At 38.6% G+C, this 19081-nt stretch overlaps 1 protein-coding gene across 4 annotated transcripts in view; it reads right to left on the bottom strand.

Annotated features, from left to right (window-relative positions):
- Positions 1 to 19081, bottom strand: part of LIFR (LIF receptor subunit alpha) — an 89601-nt gene that overhangs the window by 44780 nt on the left and 25740 nt on the right. For all 4 annotated transcript variants that reach the window (XM_025167755.2, XM_025167754.2, XM_007429909.3 and 1 more), the window contains 2 exons: positions 8088 to 8238; positions 3257 to 3380 (listed from right to left, as the gene is read on the bottom strand). In XM_025167755.2, the coding sequence (XP_025023523.2) occupies positions 3257 to 3380; positions 8088 to 8190 (227 nt within the window). In that variant the 5' untranslated portion in view covers positions 8191 to 8238. The remainder of the gene's footprint in view (positions 1 to 3256; positions 3381 to 8087; positions 8239 to 19081) is intronic.

The raw sequence follows: 19081 nt of genomic DNA, 5'->3' as shown, positions 1-19081 counted from the left end.
CTTACTTCAAAAACAAGAACCCAATAAGATTTCCCCCCGCCATTCCTATCAAGGTGGTTTATGATATAACTCTCAAAATAAAACTGTACCACCATTAAGTATGGTACCAAAAATAGAAGAAATATGGTCTCTGAAGTATAAAGGTATTTCATACAACATTTCTTTTTCTAAATCTGCTTTTGCCTGCTGAAGCAAAGTAATGGAAAACAGCAATTGGAATTCTGGACAAAAATATCATTAATAAAAAAAACAGCGTGAATGAGTTACTTCATTTTTTCCTCCTACTTAGAAGAAAATGGGACACACCCAATCTTGATTAAAATTCTAATAATTTGCATAAGAAAAAACCCACAATCGAAACAAAGGCAGACAAAGTGACTTATGATTCACGCTATTTGTGAAAGATAACATGTCATCTTACCCCTAATCTGCCACATTAGAAGCAAGTTTTCCCACCACTGACAACTGCTTGGCTACAGCACCAAAGGACTAGCAGTGGTTTAATGTCAAGTAACAGACAATCAAGTATTTGGGAAATTGGCAGGAAAAAAACGTTTGGGCAAAGTTTGACAAACATAGGCTAGCCTTGGTTTTATATACTATTTAGTGGCCACGATAACACTTCGTCACCACTTCATCTGACCAGAGATTTATAATCAAACTTTCCAGGTACCAAATCCCGTAATTAAAAAAATATAACAATGCTAATTGCGTGGCAACTTCCTGTTACTTAAGGAATCTTTCACAGAACAAAATGTTTTACATATTATTTCAAATGCCCTGTGACAGAAATATTCAGACTTAGTGCTGTCTTTTGGAACACTCTCAAATGCTTTAGCCTGACAATATGTATCATGCGGTTCTTGGAAAAATCAGAACACCATTTACTTTTGAATCCTCATTCTTTGTGGTTGACACAAAGATCTTGTTATCTTTTTAAAGAAGTCCTGGTATGGACATTTTTTTTTTAAAATGATGGTTTCTTTAGATCCCAAAAATTATTATCAATATTATTATATTATGATCTCCTTTGTATTTCTTGACAAGAGACAATAGATAAGATGGTAAGCCAATTCCTTATGCTTTTTAATAGTTTCATGAAACTCCCAAGGATTTGCTGTCTAATTTCTAGCATACTATTCTTCCCATTCATCCCTCCATATCATTCCTGTTTTTCCCCTCAAAATCCTTATTTAAAAACACAGAAATCCTGAACTGTGAGTTGTTTGTGCCTGAGTGAAGGCTGGTACAATAAAGTTAAAAAAAAGACAAATATGAAACTGATTTATTCTTAAAATGGCGAGCAAGCAATGTACCAAATTGTACTCCTTTTGCTGTAGAACCATCTCTTTAAGGGCCTCAGCAAGTTAGCATTTGTTCTAAATTTCCAGATGACACTATTTCCAGCTTTATCTAGTATATTTTCTACCCCATCTTACTTCATTTTTTCCTCCTACTTAGAAGAAAATGGGACACACCCAATCTTGATTAAAATTCTAATAATTTGCATAAGAAAAAACCCACAATCGAAACAAAAGCAGACAAAGTGACTTATGATTCATGCCATTTGTGAAAGATAACATGTCATCTTACCTCTAATCTGCCACATTAGAAGCAAGTTTTCCCACTGCTGACAACTGCTTGGCTACAGCACCAAAAGACTAGCAGTGGTTTAATGCCAAGTAATAGACAATCAAGTATTTGGGAAATTGGCAGGAAAAAAAAGTTTGGGCAAAGTTTGACAAACAGGCTAGCCTTGGTTTTATATCCTATTTAGTGGCCATGATAACACAAATTTCCAAATGACACTATTTCCAGCTTTATCTAATGTATTTTCTATACCATCTTCCCAAAAATTGAAGCTGTCCAGTTGTGTTGGACCAATCTCATCTTTCAGAATGACAGTATCTGAAGTCCAACATATCTGGAGCACACCAGAGTGTGGGAAGCTTAGTTAAATCTTCTCCTTGATTCCTGAACACTTCCTTCAATAAACCATGAGTTAGTAACTTCTGGATTAGCTAAATGTATTAGAACTATACTGCAGAATTGTCCTTGAAGATAGTTCAGTTCTGAAATGAAGCAACTAAAATTTAACTAAAACAAAATTGCAAGAATCCCTTGTTTGTTTTCTGACTCAGTTCAAAACACTGCTTCCAACTTTAAAGACCCATACAACCTGGAGCTGTGGCTCAGAAATGTAAAGAACTTCTCCATTTGTATAACACTGCTTATATAATAAGGTTCTCTGAAGAGGAGGTCTTGCAAAAGTTTCTGCCAATGCATGTAAAAAAGATGGCTGCATAATTCTAAAGATTTCTCAGAGGTGGTAGCAGTTCCCTTGAACCCCTTGCCTAAAAAGATTTCCTCACTTGCAGATGCCACTGTCTGAATGTAATGCTCACTCATCTATCTATCTATCTATCTATCTATCTATCTATCTATCTATCTATCTATCTATCTATCTATCAGATTGGGTAATTTTATACATTTCATTTAAATAGGAAAGCAATGTTGGTCCTGTCTATTCTAATGCCAGCACAGTATCACCACCACACTTAACCCCAGGAGCTCTCAGCGACTGAAAATAAGCCAGTGTGGTCCCAGCCCTGTTCTGCAAGGAAAAGCATACAAATTAATAAATTAATCAATGGACTGATTAATTCTAGATTTTAAGTTTAAATGAATGAAAGCCAAACAGAAACACATTGATGGTTTGGATCAAATAGGCCTGATGCAAAACAAACCATGACAGACATGGGGCAGTAGGAATAATACTTCCTTCATACTTTGCATTCAAATGCACCAAGTGCTTTGCAGTTGTAAGATTAACAATAAACCCATGATGTTGGCCCACAGTATTATTCTCCCACACTGTGAGAGGAAAGGAGCTAAAGACAGGAAGAGCTGGGAAAGTTAGGGAAAGTAATAGGAAGTGGGTAACACGACAGAGTGAAGACAACGTGCCAGTATTGTTGCGAATGAAAATACCAGTGGTGATACTGTGTGAAGGATGTTGTCCTCTCCATTTCACCATCACACCTGGGACACACTGGCAGTGACTGTCGGCAGAGGCCAAACATGAATGAGTTGAGTTTATTTAGTAGTTTTATGACAAGGTAAGCTTCTAGTCCTATAGACTCCATTGGTGCTCTGCCTCTAAAGCCACTCTTTTAAACCAACTCCAGATACAAACGTAGTACATCACAGTGTAAATTCCCGGGAAACACTTTGTAAAAGCTGTCAGTATTGTTACCTGGCATTGTAACAGAATTGATAAATAAGTTCAGAATCATCTCCAGCAGCCGTAGTCCAAGTGCAATCAACTTTATCAAGATTGTGTGTTATACATGTCAAGTTCTTAGCTGAGTATGAAGAATCTAGAACCACAATAAAAATGTTAATGAGCATACACTTCATAAATCTGTGCTCCAAAAACTATGAACATTCAAAAGGTAGCAAAGAATATATGTGGTATATGAGCCTGAAGGACACTCTGGTAGACGATAAAAAAATCATCTTGCTGTAGCAAAAGCCACAAACCACCAAACCATAAACCACAAAAACTCACACAAAAATTTTAAAAAACAGGAGGTATTTTATAATCAACTGTATGTGAATTCTCTGATGGTCAGAAAGTCCAGCACATTTCATTTTAATAAAGACAAGTAGAAAGGCAGTTAAGACCTGCCTTTGGCTCTAGATGAGTGGAGTCTCAATTATTAGTTGCAATACATTTTCATCCAGTACCATGTTATGGTTTTAGCTGATTTTTAAAGCATTGTGTTTCTTTTCATTTGGGGGAGGGAAGATTTGTATTTGTAGTTGACTTTTGTATGCCGCCGAGTCAATTTGTTGAGTTGGGTGGCCATATAAATCTTACAAATCTATTAAATAGTTAAACATTTCTGCATCTTTACAAAGGTAGTCCCTTGCTAGAACTAGACAGTTCCCTACTTCCAGCCTTCAAAGAGCTCCACTGAGAAGGTGTGTTGGTTGGAAAATAGGTCTGTGATTCATCTGGAAATTCTTCACCTGGGTCCACTCAGCAGGAAACCAAATGATACATGGAAGACCTCAGTGTTCCAAATCAGTTTTAAATCTGTACTCTCCAATCTAGGTACTGTCTAGTTGGTGAACTTAATTTCTCATAATTCCAAGCTAGCATGGAAGGCTGCTTTTAAAAAATTATGGGTCTCTGGTAAGTGGTAGTTGAGGTTTTCATTGTGTCCATGCACTTTTCAGCCACTAAAATTGGTACTTGTTTCTGATATCAATCACTGAAGGTTCCTGTAAGGTTAGCAAGTTAGAGCAGTGCCATGATGGTTGAGTTTACAGGAGATAATATGCCACGGTTCCACAGCTTGTAACTCAGGTTACAGTTGGAAGTTCAACAAACATGTAAGAAAACCAAAGCACAGAGTACCCAGTTAGTAGTAACAGGCAATAGCAAACCACTTCCATATTGGTGCCAAGAAAGCTACATAGATATTCCACAAAATAACTGGAACTCAAGCTCAACTCAAAGGAGACTTTCCTTTTAAAATCTAGAATAGGAGGAGATAATGTGGTATGCATGGGCCCCTGTGTGACAGCTGATGATTTCTTTGGAAATCACTGTGCTCCCTCCCCCCTCTAACTATTTTTAAAAACTTGGGGAAAGAAAACCCCAAATTGGAAACTAGTACAAAACAACTAGGCTAAGAAAAGATGTATTCAAGCTATTGAGGCAGGAAATTCACTTGGGAGAGGGGTGTGGACTTCTCTTCCAGTTCCAGGAATGAGCCAAAAATAATATTTTTCCTTCACAATTCTTAGAGTTAAGCCTGAGCAAAAATCAATGTAATTGATCAACTGTCCACAATTTGGCATTTCACTGAGTAAAGTTTGCTTTTAAATCAAACAAGAGTCTTGATTTTAATGTACCAACAGGTCATTAGCCATTTCAGACCTCTTCTCCCATGAAAATTACATATGAAGGTTGGAAGAATATTGCAAAAACATACATGTTTTGTGTATCTCAAGGTACAGTAAAACTGGCTTGCTAGCTGCTGAGTTAAAACTTGGCCTTTCATCCAGATGCAGTTAGGTTCCAAGACCCACAAGCCCCAGCAAATGTGGACATAAGTCAAGAATGCTTAGCAGCCAGAGGTGTTTCCCTACCCCTGTTCTAAAGGAGGTCACAAGGCACCAAAAGACCACCTTTTGTATCTCAGCATCCACTAATCAGGTTCTGGGCTATATGTTAGCATGCAAAGCATGGATGAAGGGAGCTTCCTAACGTTATTGCCTGAGGGCTATAGCCAACACAAAGTATTTCATTCTGTAGGTAAGCATTGCCCTCTGGAATGTAGAGGAACATGCAAATGTCAAACAAAGCAGAGAGAGCCAGAAAAGCTATTACATTTGTTTTTTTAGAGAAAAGAAAAAAAGAATGTTTCTCTCCAAGAAAACAGCCAATCCCACTCCTAATTTATTACAGTGATAAACAATCAGTACTAAAAGCAAAGTTCAGGACAAGAATTCAGTTATGACTTCTTCTCAAGTATTCTCTTAACTTTGTTTCAGCCAACTCTGACTTAGCACACTCTGTAAACTCAATCATTATCACATTCCTGATGCAGAATATCTGAATTTTAGATTTAAGAGCAAAGAAGTGAAGCAAATATCACCACTTACTCTGGGTATCTACTTGTTTGATCCAATGAGACAGAGAATGATTCCATTCTGACTTCAGCAATTTGCCTTGTGCTGAACTATGATTATTGTGGCTATAACACCATGGTAAGAGTGCCCACAATATGCTCTCTAATTCTCAAGTGTGTTTAAAATCCCCCAAAGGCTGTTTATTCCTGCAGCAGCTGTAGACAAGGCCACAGCTTATACAAGATTTGGCTAAATGCAACAAGAAGTGCTATAAACAAAACAGAAGGAAAAGCTTTGAAATACCTCACTGTGACTGTGGGAAAGGAGGGGAAGATTAGTTTGCAAGTCAAAGGCTCATATAGAGTAATTCTCTTAACAGTGAACTGGACCTCCCCAATTCAGGTATGTTGGACTTTGAGTCTCAGAATGCGTAAACGGTATGGCCAATATCTAGGGATTCTGGGAGTTAAGCTCCAATTTCTAGAAGGTGCTAGGAAGGCCACAGTAAAACATGGTTAGTATTGTACGTGAACTCAACCTAGGTAAAACAGGAAATTGTATTCATTGACTAAAATGATCATGGCCCAAACTTCTCAAAAGAGAGTCTGTACAAGGAGTTGCTGTTTTTAGCCAAATGTTCCCTATTATGAACTGGAAACAGACTTCCCCCAAATTGTGGGTTTTATCTCAGTTGTCAAGAGATTCTTCTGAGTTCAAAAGGAAGCTATTAAAGTGTTTTCTCTAATTTATGCCTGACCGCATCACTAGATCTTTAAAATAATATGGGGCACCACAATGAGTCACTGGCAATTATAGTATGTAGCTTCCGCACAATGACTTTGATACAGACAACACATCCTGGTTGAACTTTCAGCAGAGAGACCTGATGGATTCATGATGTGCCAGGCTGATCTGCATCTGCTCCTGGAATTCAGATGTTCCTTGTGCAGAAAGGACCAGATATGCTGACAGCGCACAGCTGTAAACATGTGTTCAGAACATCCTCATAAAACATATCTTTGCATAAACAGATGCACGCATGCGTTAAGTCACATCAAACTGCTTCAGGAAGCAGATTGAAGGTATGGTACTCTAAAAAAAGGAATATAGTGGAATTTTGTTGGCTGTGATGAGTATAACACTGAAACCAGCAGCTATGGCCTATACAAGAAATCATGAATTAAAAAAACCCAACACTTAATGTGATGTGCGAATACCTGCCATAATTCCTTTTCTAGTTTACTTCAAAAATATTTGTATAATTTTCTGGTTTTGGAACTTGCCAACCTCTGCGTGCCTTATGTTACATCTCTGCTTTTCCACATGTTAAGGACACGCAAGAGAGTTTGCAAAGAAAATTTAAATAGACCATGATTAAAGTAGGCCAAACGCATCTCCTAGCTATCAAAATAAAGCAAATGAAAAATTTACAGTACAGTAGTTGCCATGTAGTCTTTTTGCTTCACAAGAATGTGCAATTTCCATCAGTTTGAGAGGTAGACCAGATGTTGCAGCATAGCATAGCATTTTTTAAGAACAAGAACATTAAATGCTCAAATCACATGCCAACAGTCATATCCCCCGCCCCCCAGGCTGGCTGGGGAATTCTGGGAGTTGAAGTCCACCCGTCTTAAAGTTGCCAAAGTTGAGGAACCCTGCCATAGACAGTATAATATTATGCTGCATGTGATATGGGAAAATATGTCCTGAAAGAACTATCCAAAGGAACCCATATGAAAAAGTAATCAGGCTTGAAAATCTGCATTTTCAAATAAATGGGCAAAATAACACGTTCCACATCAGTTTTCCACAACTTAGATGCCATCCAGGTATGTCCTCTTAAGTTCTTGGAATTCATCAGCCAATAAGGCCACTGCTGGGAATTCTGGGAGTTGAAGTCTACACATCTGGAAGGAATCCAGGGCAAGGAAGGCTGTTTTATGTTCACAGAAACACATGTGGGGGGTAGGGATGGGTTTTTTTTTTTAACAATCATAAGGGCTGTGCTGCCCAGCCTCTTTCAAATTCATAATAGTAAAAGTATACCAAAAGACCACTGCTGGAATTCCCTCGAAATTTCAAATACTTTTTAAGAACTCCTGCAGGGTAACTGCAGAATACAGCCAGCCCCCTCAACATCACAATCAGATGGATAATATGTTCCATTTCTATATGGTTCAAAATAGTTTATAGCACAAAATCATATTTCTTCAGGTAAATATTTAATGCCTAATATATGCATTAAGCAATGTGCTGCAATACAAGAGTGGAAAATTTATGGTTCTCCAGATGTTGCTGGATTACAATTACCAGCATCTTCAGTCATTGATAAAAGATACTGAGATTTGTAGGCCACACATTCCCCACTTGAGAGAGAGAATTTGCTGGGAAGTCACCACAGACAGCAGGCAGATAGCAAAGAGGTATCAAATCACACCAACCTTTTTCTTGGCTGTAGACAAACTGGTTCAGAATACATAAATGTGCTACCATCAACAGGCAGCACGGAATTAGGTTAATCCACATTCTTTTGCAATTCACCATGGAAAACAGGTCACTTCAAGCGGTCATCGTCCTTCACGCAGGCAAGTTCTAATAGTAAAAAGAAACATTTAAATAACATTATTGGTTTATCTTCTCAGTAAGATACAATACTGGAATACCTGGGCATTTACAGAGAGTGGAAAGTGTCAGACATGATATATTGCACTGCTCAATTTCATTAACCTTAGTTGTAAACCGAAGCAACTTTGGTAAAGTCTGCTCCTTACTGTCACCCCAGAAGAAATGTATCCCTTCAAATATGTGTTTATATAGCAGATGCACAGAAAATTAGTATTAAAATGATACAGGGTGATGATGTACCTAATTCACCTGAAAAATACCAATAGCTAATAACTTTGTAAAGTGGAAGGGAGGGAAGGATAGAGGAATGTGTTACAGATAGTCCTCATTTAATGCCCATTTGTTCAGCGACTGTTGAACATTACAACGGTGCTGAACAAGGGGTACTTACAATGGGTCCTCGCAGTTGCAACTGTCACACTGTCCCCACGGTCACGATTGCGATTTGGACACTTAGCAATGGGCTCGCAATTACAAAGTCACAGCATCCCGTGGTCACGTGATTGCCATTTGTGACCTTCACTGCCGGCTTCCGACAAGCAAAGTCAATGGGGAAGATGGCAGGAGGTTGAAAATGGTGATCATGTGACTGTGGGACACTGCAACCCTGCGGGACTCACCTAACAGCAGCAACTGAGACTGCCAGAACTACCATTGTAAGTTGGAGCAGTCACGTGATGTCACGCCTTAGAACCATGTCACTTAGCAATGGAGCTCCTAGTCCCAACTACCATCTATAAGTGAGGACTAACTTTATAGAGCACTGGGAGAGATTTGGACCAGGAACATTGCTGGAGGAAAGGTACCCTGGTCCTTCCCCCAGTCCAGAATTACTGAATCAGTCGAAATTCCCTCCTGTGTTCTCAGTAGTAACTATTTATCTTTAATTCTTCCAGGAGACTGAATTAAGGATATCCCACCCAAGACATTTTGAATGCCACTGGTATCTTCAAGGCTACTAACACCAAAACAAGTGCACTATAGCAAGCTCTTTTGGCCATCAACGTTTCTTTGTAGCCTCAAGTCAGTCTTTGGCTTTTGAAAAACAGAGGAGCAGAGAAAAACACACTATGTTTAGCAGCCATAGTTTTGTAAGATTGCATTATGTGCAACACATCCCATTTGACTGAGTTCTTTTAACTCAGGGTTCCCCAAAGTGGTCAACATTGACCCCCATAGTCGAGGGGTCAAGGGGTTGATATTATTTGTAGTACTATTAGTTAAAGTAGTATTATTTTCATATAATAAATGTTTGGGGGTTGATGAACGATCTTGAAGCTTCATGAAGGGGTCAATGAGCTGAAGAGTTGGGGACTCCTGTTTTGACTGAATGTTCTCTGCTGCCCTTCTTCCTTTTTCATAATACATAATGCAATTTTTTTTTCACTGAAGTGCTGTGAACCATCTTCTTGTAAACCAAATGCATCATACATACATGCACACACACACACACACCCCAGAGGACTGCAGAACAGACATACAGGATGCAAGGATTTATTTATCTAACTGTATTGCAAGCGACTTCTGTCAAATTTAAAGATTTCACCCTTTCCTATATTTGGCCTATATCACTTATAAGAAATTGATGTTCACTTGGAATTAATAGTTCCATTGCTTTTACTATAGAAGCTGAGCAGGATAAATGCTGGATATCAGCAGAATTCTAACTGCAACTGCTGTATGTTACTGGAAAACTGGGCTACCATTTCAATGGCATCAAACCCACAACTTTGTGTGTAAAACTGAACCACATTTTAGTCTCCCCTTAATCCTGACATACATCAGTGGCCTTGAAGTCCCTGCAGCATCTTCTCTACCACACCCAAAGTATGGCAAGATAGCATCACAAAAACCTGGCAGCAAACTAACCAACTTTTACAGGGGCAAATTTTGCTCAATTTGAGGGTTTGAGAATTGTTAAGGATGGAATGGAAACAGAAGGCTATTACAAAGCAAAATGTTGCCATCCCTCCCCTTAACCACCTTAACCCTCAAAAAACAAGCAAAAAATAGGCCAGATGATATCACTGGCAGATTGGAAAGCTAGACTGTGGCTCTGACCCAAAATAAATTAGATGCTTCTGCCTTATATCAAAAGGGACTGCTTTCAATTAACAGGGAAAATGTCTATTTAAAAAGAAAAATTGTGTTCATCGTTGGGATGCAACATTCTGGCACTTAGCTAGCCAAGACGTATGGGCAAATACCCGTCTTTCCACTGCTCTACATATTCCCTGACTTCTCAAGCCTAAATTTTTATTGTAAACCACCCAAAGTCACTTCCTCGTGAGATGGGCAGTGTCTAAATTTGAAATATAAATAAATAAAAATTAATTAATGAAATCCCAATCATCTTCTGTTCCTGGGGCTTTTTCTCTGCCATGGCACCTGCTTGTGGGATCTTCTCCCCCGGGAAGTGAGGTTAGCTCCGTCCCTCTCAACGTTCTGCAAGTCCCTCAAGACCTGGCTATGGGATCAGGCCTGGGGCTCCCAGGGGACCGGTGAGATTTTGCAATGGCTCCCTTATTAACATTATCTCCTCCTGTTCTGTGTGCTCTTACAGTTATTTTTACTTATATTTTTATGTATTTATTCTTTTTCATTGTTGTACGCCACCCAGAGTCACTTTTATGTGAGATGGGTGGCTATATAAATATGATAAATAAATAAAAAGCCAGGAAGGCTGAAGAGTGATGCAGAAATAGGCAAGTTAATTACAGCAGCAGTATTGAAATCACAAAGAACAGGTAAGGTCAAAATAGCGGGGGGGATTCTAAAGCAATTTGAGCATGAATAGAAAAAACAGATCTCTTTTCCTTTGGAAAAAATGCTGTAGGAAATTTGGAGGACAAATTTTAGCAAAGTATGAGTTACAGGGGAGGGAGGCGATGCAAAACAGGCAAGAGGGCCTTGTGCGGGGGGAAAAGATAGTACAGTAAGGCCTTTCGGTAGTAGCTTTAAATTCAACAAGTTTCTCAAGCTCAACAAGAAATACTTTTCTCAGACACTTAGGAATGGCAGTACGTGATGCGTGTAAAAAAAGGAGCAGGGCTCCAATCACATAGTTGTGGCTGCCATCTTGACTTTTTTGACTCCCTCCCTGATATCCATGGACAAGGTACATTTTGACTTTCTTTGACCTGCCCTGCCCCCTGTGGACACCCCTGAGCATCACGAAACATTAAAGGTTAGTCAAAGTTTTTAAAAGACGGCACCTATTTTTTTTTTTAGGCATGGGTTTTTCCAGCATTCTTTACAGACTAGGCTTTTGGCTGCAGGCTCGGCTTTTTAAGGTTGAAATGTATACTTTTCATCAGAAGGCAAAGAGGCAACATGAGTCGTGTGGGTGTTTTGTAAGTTATGTCATGTCTTTAGCTCCTGGAGGAAAAAAAAAAAAGTACAGTTCAAGTCCTTTATCTCACTTCTCCATGACTAACACCATCGAGCTACAATACATGATCTTTCAAGCCACGTATTTTATGACTTGCTGAAAAGCAGAAAGAGAAATGAGGCCGGGGAAACTTCTAATATTTAGGTTTGATCTCAGCGTAGCATGTTGGAACAAGCTCTCGGCTCAGTTAGGAACAAGTTGCTCAAATTAGATTCTGGGTGACTCTTTTTTTTTTAAAAGGAGTATTTATAATGCTCAATATTTACACAAGCCAAGTTCTGGTTCACTATGACTTCATTAAATCCACTTTTGGCCACAGATCAGTTACACTGCAAATATGGAATTCATTTTAAACAGAGCAAGCAGCGCTAGCCAGATGTACACACTCAGGTACGGGGCACAGTGGGCCCAAACAGGTGGCAACTGTTTCATCCCCAATGAAATTTAGAAATGTGACTAGTAATTTGAAGGTCCTGGGAAAATTGGGGAAAATATGCCCCCCCCTCCAAATAATTATTTTTCCATTATATAAAGCAATGTTTCTCAACCTTGGCAACTTTAAGATGACTGGACTTCAACTCCCAGAATTCCCCAGCCAGCACGGCTGGCTGGGGAATTCTGGGAGTTGAAGTCCAGTCATCTTAAAGTTGCCAAGGTTGAGAAACACTTATCTAAAGAATAGGTAACGTTACTATTTTTAAAACCTATGTAACAGGAAGACTTGTATACATTAGATATTTACAATTCCTGCCCAAGCTATACAATAAAACACTCAAAGGAAAGGATGAGAATGCATTTCCTCCTCCTCCTCCTGAAAGAACTAACATTTATATTCACAAGAGAAGGGACAAGTCAGTTATTTGCTCCTGTCATTGACTTTCCACCTGGAGGTTAGTGGATCAGTACGTGTTCTTCACCAGACTGCAGAGCAATGGGAGGGTGCTAAATGTCAGCAGCAGGATCTAAGTATTTATCCATATTTGTATGTTCCTAGTGCTGAATAGTAAGGCAGTAAAATACTCAGGAGTCAGTCCCCAAATGTACTTTGGAGTTCTTGGAAAAGCAAATATAGCCCTCATCCCAAAAGATGGAACATTCATTTTATATCACTCTTCTGTTTCCTATGTTTACTTTGCTATTTCAAGAACATAACATGCATTACGTATATCCCGATTTGCTCATAAAATCATCATGTCGGTATATTTATTAAATGTAAAACTTTAATTTAGTTTTAGTTTGGTTTAGTTTTAGTTATAATTACCTAATGTTATTTTAAATGTTGGTTACAAACAGAATTGTAGATTGCAAAGCTTTTAGAAACCTAGATTCTCCATATTTTCAGGTTAAAAAGATTGCAGGGCAAAAAGTCACAGATGGAAGAAACCACCAATGTGATCATAAAACAGAGCGGTCTTCTGGTTTCAGACTCCTCCATCTGTTCACATTTTTAGAAAAAGAGCCAAGGAAAACAGGAAATAACAAGAGGATTCATTGCATAAAAATTTTCCCTTTTGACATTGCCTATTCAGTCTTAATTTCTGAGCAATCAGACTATCAGACTTTTCTACTTCTTACAGGGTTGAGACTTCATTTTTATCCTCTTAATAGATTTTTAGTTCTGAAAACTAACAGCTTGCTCAGAGACAAGCTTCTCTTAACTTTCCCATGTTAATCCTCAGCATACAGGAACGCTACTGTTCTTCCTACTACAAATTATTGGAAATCTTACATTTATCATTGTTAGAGTAAATATTTCATCGGGGGGAGTTAATGCTTTCTAGTGTTTTTCAATGTCATCCAAATGTCCAGGGGAAAAGGCTGAAAGATCCCCCTTCCCTTCCCGATTTTGTCTGAACATAATCTGTGCTGTTACTTGTATATGGCAAGACTGTGATCACAGCCAACAGCCTTTAATGAGAGTTTGGAACTGGAGAGGAAAAACCGCTAAGATGATGAATTACACAACATTTATTTTGAGCGTATAGCAGCGCTACCACATCTCAACCCAGCCCTGACTGACTCGGTCATGACGGCAAGATATTGGGTGGAAATTCATAGCAATTTCCCTTTCCATCCCAAATGTTAACAAGGAAATTCATATGTGAGGGTGGCAAGGGGGGAAGGATGGCTAAGCAGTAACAGCCAATGTTCTACAGGATACAAAGAAAGGGACTGATGTTGTGTTTCATAAGATGTAGACAATCTGTTCCCATGGCTCATATTAGCTTTGGCTCAGAAATCCGCCAAATAAATTTACTGCCGAGTCACTTCCTCCAAGACCAGAAAGTAGCTTGGTTTATTTTCTGAGTGAAAATAACATTCATCCTTCTACTCTGAAACTTAAAATGCTCTTCCCACCACCTAGCTCTTGCTCTCTATATCTGCTCCTGGCCTTTTAACTGGCCTGGCCAGTTAGTAGAGCGGTAGGACAGAAAAACCTATCACTGAACTCCAAATCCAGCCATCCCTTGCCGTAAGCTATGCAGGCTGGAGAAACTGAGTTGTAGTTTATCAGCATCAGGAGAGCCACAGACTCCCCAGGGCTGGGGATGAGAATGTGGTTGGGATGAAAGAAGAATGCTTGTCTATTTCTCAATCTGAGCTGAACATTTTGGATCAGTGTTTCTCAACCTCAGCAACTTTAAGAGGTGTGGACTTCAACTCCCAGAATTCCCCCAGCCAGCCATGCTAGCTGGGGGAATTCTGGGAGTTGAAGTCCACACCTCTTAAAGTTGCTGAGGTTGAGAAACACTGTTTTGGATGTTCCAAAGGTTACTTGTGTTGTTGAAGGGAAACAATGCAGGTTTCCAGATCTGTAAACTTTCTCCAGCCTGTTTTGTGCTCAAAAAGGCAGGGTTTTTTGGGGTTTTTTTTTTGGTTTTGTTTTGGTTTACCAAGGGTAAATGATGCCAAATTAGAAAAAAATTACACTTTTTAAAAGTATCCTTGCTATCTCTCTCAGATTATAAACACAGTGCATTCCCCAGGCAGATAATTAGGGGGTTGTACATAATCACATTTATATAAGACCACGTTGGGCTGCAAGTTTAAAAGAATACATGGGATGAACTTACAAGACTCAAAGCCAGCTCTACATAAACAGATCTGCCTCCGTGTTTAGCTGAAGAATGTTTGTTGTCTGACAAAGTTACCATAATCAAAGAGTATCATCAACTGTTACTTTTACAAATGACAGCTTCCACATGAAACAAATATCAGAAGAAAATTTTTGAAGCACCTCATCTGTGAATACCAAGAAACAGTATTTTCCATCTCTAGCTAGTTCAATTAAAGTGGGCAGGTCTAGAAAACAGCTTGTGCTAAATTGGTCCCTCTAAAGTTCAAGTCATTCCTGGTGAAACTGGTAGGAACTTGAGCTAGACTATGGATCGGGAATTCATGGTTCTCTAAATGTTGCCAAATTCCCAATTCTAGCAGTTCAAGATAACTTGGCCGATGGTTAAAAATGTGGTGGGCGTCTGTCTTCCATGTACCTGGGCCAAACAGAGGTGTTTGCACTGATAACTACCCTATGAAAGTGGTAGGGCCCATAAAGATTTGATTGCTAAAAATGGAACCAATATAGTATGACAAAGATTTTTTGTCCTGGAGCACCATTAACTACCAATAGTACCATCTGTTTTTGGCATGTCAAGAGTCACCCACACTGTTCCTTGAACTCAAAGGCTTGGAGGCAGAGATTCACAGAGTCAGCTCTTGGATATTATTTTCAATATGTACTGAATTATTACATGTGCTAGAAAAATTGTAGTAAGAACAAAAAAAACCAGCAACTGTCAACTATAAGCCATAAATAAATAAATACATACTTATTTGGCATTTTAATACGGTGAAAATGTCCAAGAAAAAAATTGTCCAGGGCTGAAAATCCTAAAGCTCAAAAACTCAAAGAAACAAGATGGGAATCAAATCAGAAGAGGAGCCAAACCATAGGGGGTAGCAACATATGACTTTTGCCTAGGGCAGTGTTGTCCAAACTTGGCCACTTTAAGATGAGTGGACTTCAACTCCCAGAATTCTGGCTGGGGAATTCTGGGAGTTGAAATCCACTCATCTTAAAGTGGCCAAGTTTGGACTACACTGGCCTAGGGCACCAAAATGGAACTGGCCCTGACAAACACTTAATGGTTTATTTATTTATTTATTTAATTTATATTAATTAGAGCAGTGTTTCTCAACCTTGGCATCTTGAAGATTAGTTGACACCTTCTCTATCTTACTAGAAAGCATTAGGTGAATTTTAAAAAAGGGTTACGACAATTACATGTCAACAGTAAAATGGAAATTGAATCAGAATCAAAAACAGATTTTTAACTTGGCAGTTAGTTTCCTTCATACGATATGGGTTTACAAATGTTAGCTACTTGTATGGGACAAGAAAAACCTAAGACAGTAAGCCAATTTTATTTTATTTTGGAATTAAAAACAGAAGGTGTGATCCTGAAGTTCACAAAGATCATGATTTCTCACAGCCCTGTTAGGATTTGCCCTAACTTCCTATTAAGGAAAGAGAAATTTAGTACTTCATATCTATGTTCGGAACATCAATACTAGCTAAACAATCTCCTGAAGGATTTATTGGGACAGTGATCATCCTTATACAGTATAAATTATATACAGAAACGGTACATTATTTCAGCAGCAAAAGAAAAGCAGCGCTGGAGATATTTGTGTCTCATATTACACATCCTGTTGCTATTGCCAACATAAAAAGCTTCCAAATTTTCCCCTTAATTACAAGCCCATGCCAGAAGTACTGCATATTTCTGGGAAAGCAAAACGAATTACCAATTTGGCTGACAGTAACGCTAAATGTACATAAATAGAAAATGGACTTGTTTTCTTATGCACAAACCCAACTGACCCCCAGTTTAGAGCCTTCAGCTTCCATTCTTTACTACAACAAGCTTAATCTGTACTCTTGCCCTTTATGCATTTGACCAATTTAAGCCTATATTTTGAAAAAAAAATGTAAGGTGAAAAACATCATTGCAATGTCTAAGTTTACACTTGGGAGAATTGATTTCAAATGGAGTTCACTTTAGGCCAGTGTGTTTCTCAACGTTGGCAACTTTAAGATGGGTGGATTGCAACTTCTAGAATTCTGCTGCTGGGGGATTCTGGAAGTTGAAGTCCACACATCTTAAAGTTGCCAAGGTTGAGAAACAGTGTTTTAGGCCAGCAATGCCCTAAACTCCTTTAGAAATAGGCAATGGCAGGCTGGGGCCATATTCCCCTACCTGCATGCATACAACCATAGTGCAGGACAAAGGAGCTAGGTTTTTTTGCCAGCTTTCTTCTGTGGTGCCATCTCAGATATTAACAACAGTCACCATCAAAGATTCCCTAAATATGAAACCTTTACTCTTCCATTTACAGTGCAAACAGTCCCTAATTAAACACAGCTTCCCATTTCATCTGAACTTCAAACTGCTTTTAATCATTCTTAATCTCTTAACCTCAGTGTCTCAGTTTGGACAAGACTGTACGGGTTAAAATCTCTTGACTTAATTATATCTTCGGCAAAGAGAGGAGTGAAAAGTCTTAATTAGTGCTGCTACATCTGGCCACAAATATCTGGATGAGCACTAGATGGTAGGAAAGAGATACAGACTACTCTAACACTTGTTGCCATTTCATGTCATCTGGTTTTTTTGGAGTCCAGATGTGACATTTATTGTTGAGTGTCCAACCTAGGACTGCCACGTCCGGACTACAAAAAAACCCTCCAATTTTTCCACCCTCCAATTGATGTATTTATTTTAAAATACTTATAGGCTATTTTTAGGTTGAGAACCCTTTCAACCCGGATTATCAAACTCTTAACAGAACAAACATATAATGAAATTCCAATTAACAATGGAATAGGAAACAACAAAACCAAAAGCAAACACTAAAACAATCACACATTACAACATTTCTGTTAATCAGTCTTAAAAATTCTTAAGCTTAGGCCACTAAGAATAGAAACTTGGTTTCACACATTGATGCCAACCATAAATCACAACTTACAAACCAAATTGGCTTGCTTTCTACATTGTGTTAAAGCAAAACACAAACTGTATCACAATGCCTTAATGCAATGAGCAAAATCAGCTGTTGAGCAAAATTGACTTGCTAGTTGCCATGTTGCAAGTCAAATATAAAAGCTAACACGTAGAATACTTCTCTGCCAATGCATAAATTTGCCACAAAGTGGGACATTAAAGAATCCATTTCCCCTCTTTGGAGGTTTTTAATGGGCAGGATACCCACTATTTGAGGATGATTTAATGGATTTCTGCGATAAGCAAGGGGTTGGACTAAGGCAGTGTTTCCCAACCTTGACAATTTTAAGATGGGTAGACTTCAACTTCCAGAATTCCCCAGCCACCATTGGCTGGGGAATTCTGGAAGTTGAAGTCCACCCATCTTAAAGTTGTCAAGGTTGGGAAACACTGGACTAGTAGATCTACAAAATCTCTTCCAGACCATACATTCTATGATTGTTGTTTTTAAATAAATGAGAATTCACCCGGTTGATAAATTTAAAGTTACAAGAAATAAACTCAGCTAAACTGGTTACTTAGAAGTTGAACAAACAAAATTTGCCCTAAAACAAAATAATAGTAATAGTTTGACCTTTTAATTTTAAAGATAAGCCAGATTTAATATTTTACTCAGTAATTTCTTGTTTGACCAATATCTCCTTTATCTACCATCTAGCTTCCTACATGCTGCGATAACTAATCCGTCACAAGATTTGTATCTGACAAAGAACTGATAAGAACTAATTACAATAATAGGAAATAGGAAATCAGTCTACAATCCCTGGGGCAATGACATGCAAACAACAACTACTAAGACTAGGGAAGAGACAGAAGATAGCAGATGATCCACAGTCCTTGCACTTGGCTTATTTTGATAAGATCAAGGAGCAATTCTAGGCTCTGTTTTTCTATCTAATAAACCAAGTGGGTCACAGAGATGAAAGAAACTGAAGGATTTGGCAATAGGACAAAGCACGCAAGGAAGGCCCTTTGTCAATAGCTTGAAACACTTCTGTTGCCCGGCACCACATTCCCATCACAACTCCTAACAGCTGAAGATCTTTTCTTGAACCCCAACTTGGGGACAAAACACTCCCTATATCACTGCCAAGGAAAGATTCCCCCCCCCCAAAAAAATACTTATAGCCTGCTTGGAAACATCGGTGAGCCTTTCTGAATGGGCTGATACTTAATTAACTTCACTATTATTATTATTTTTATTTTGATCCAATAATTGAACTTCTCCACTTTCCCCAGGGTGGTGTTCTCTAGCTGCTATACTGTACAAGGAGCATCATATATACCAGAAAGCAGTATGTTAAAACTTTCCCTTATCTTATGACTTCCAGATGCACTAGAACTTGACTGG

Source organism: Python bivittatus, unplaced genomic scaffold, assembly GCF_059951505.1.
Source record: "Python bivittatus isolate LINGU-HERP-01145 unplaced genomic scaffold, Pbiv_v1 ctg000570_np1212, whole genome shotgun sequence".
Classification (NCBI taxonomy): Eukaryota; Metazoa; Chordata; class Lepidosauria; order Squamata; family Pythonidae; genus Python; species Python bivittatus.
Note: the sequence above shows the minus strand (reverse complement) of the source record. Positions and strands in the feature narration are given on the sequence as shown.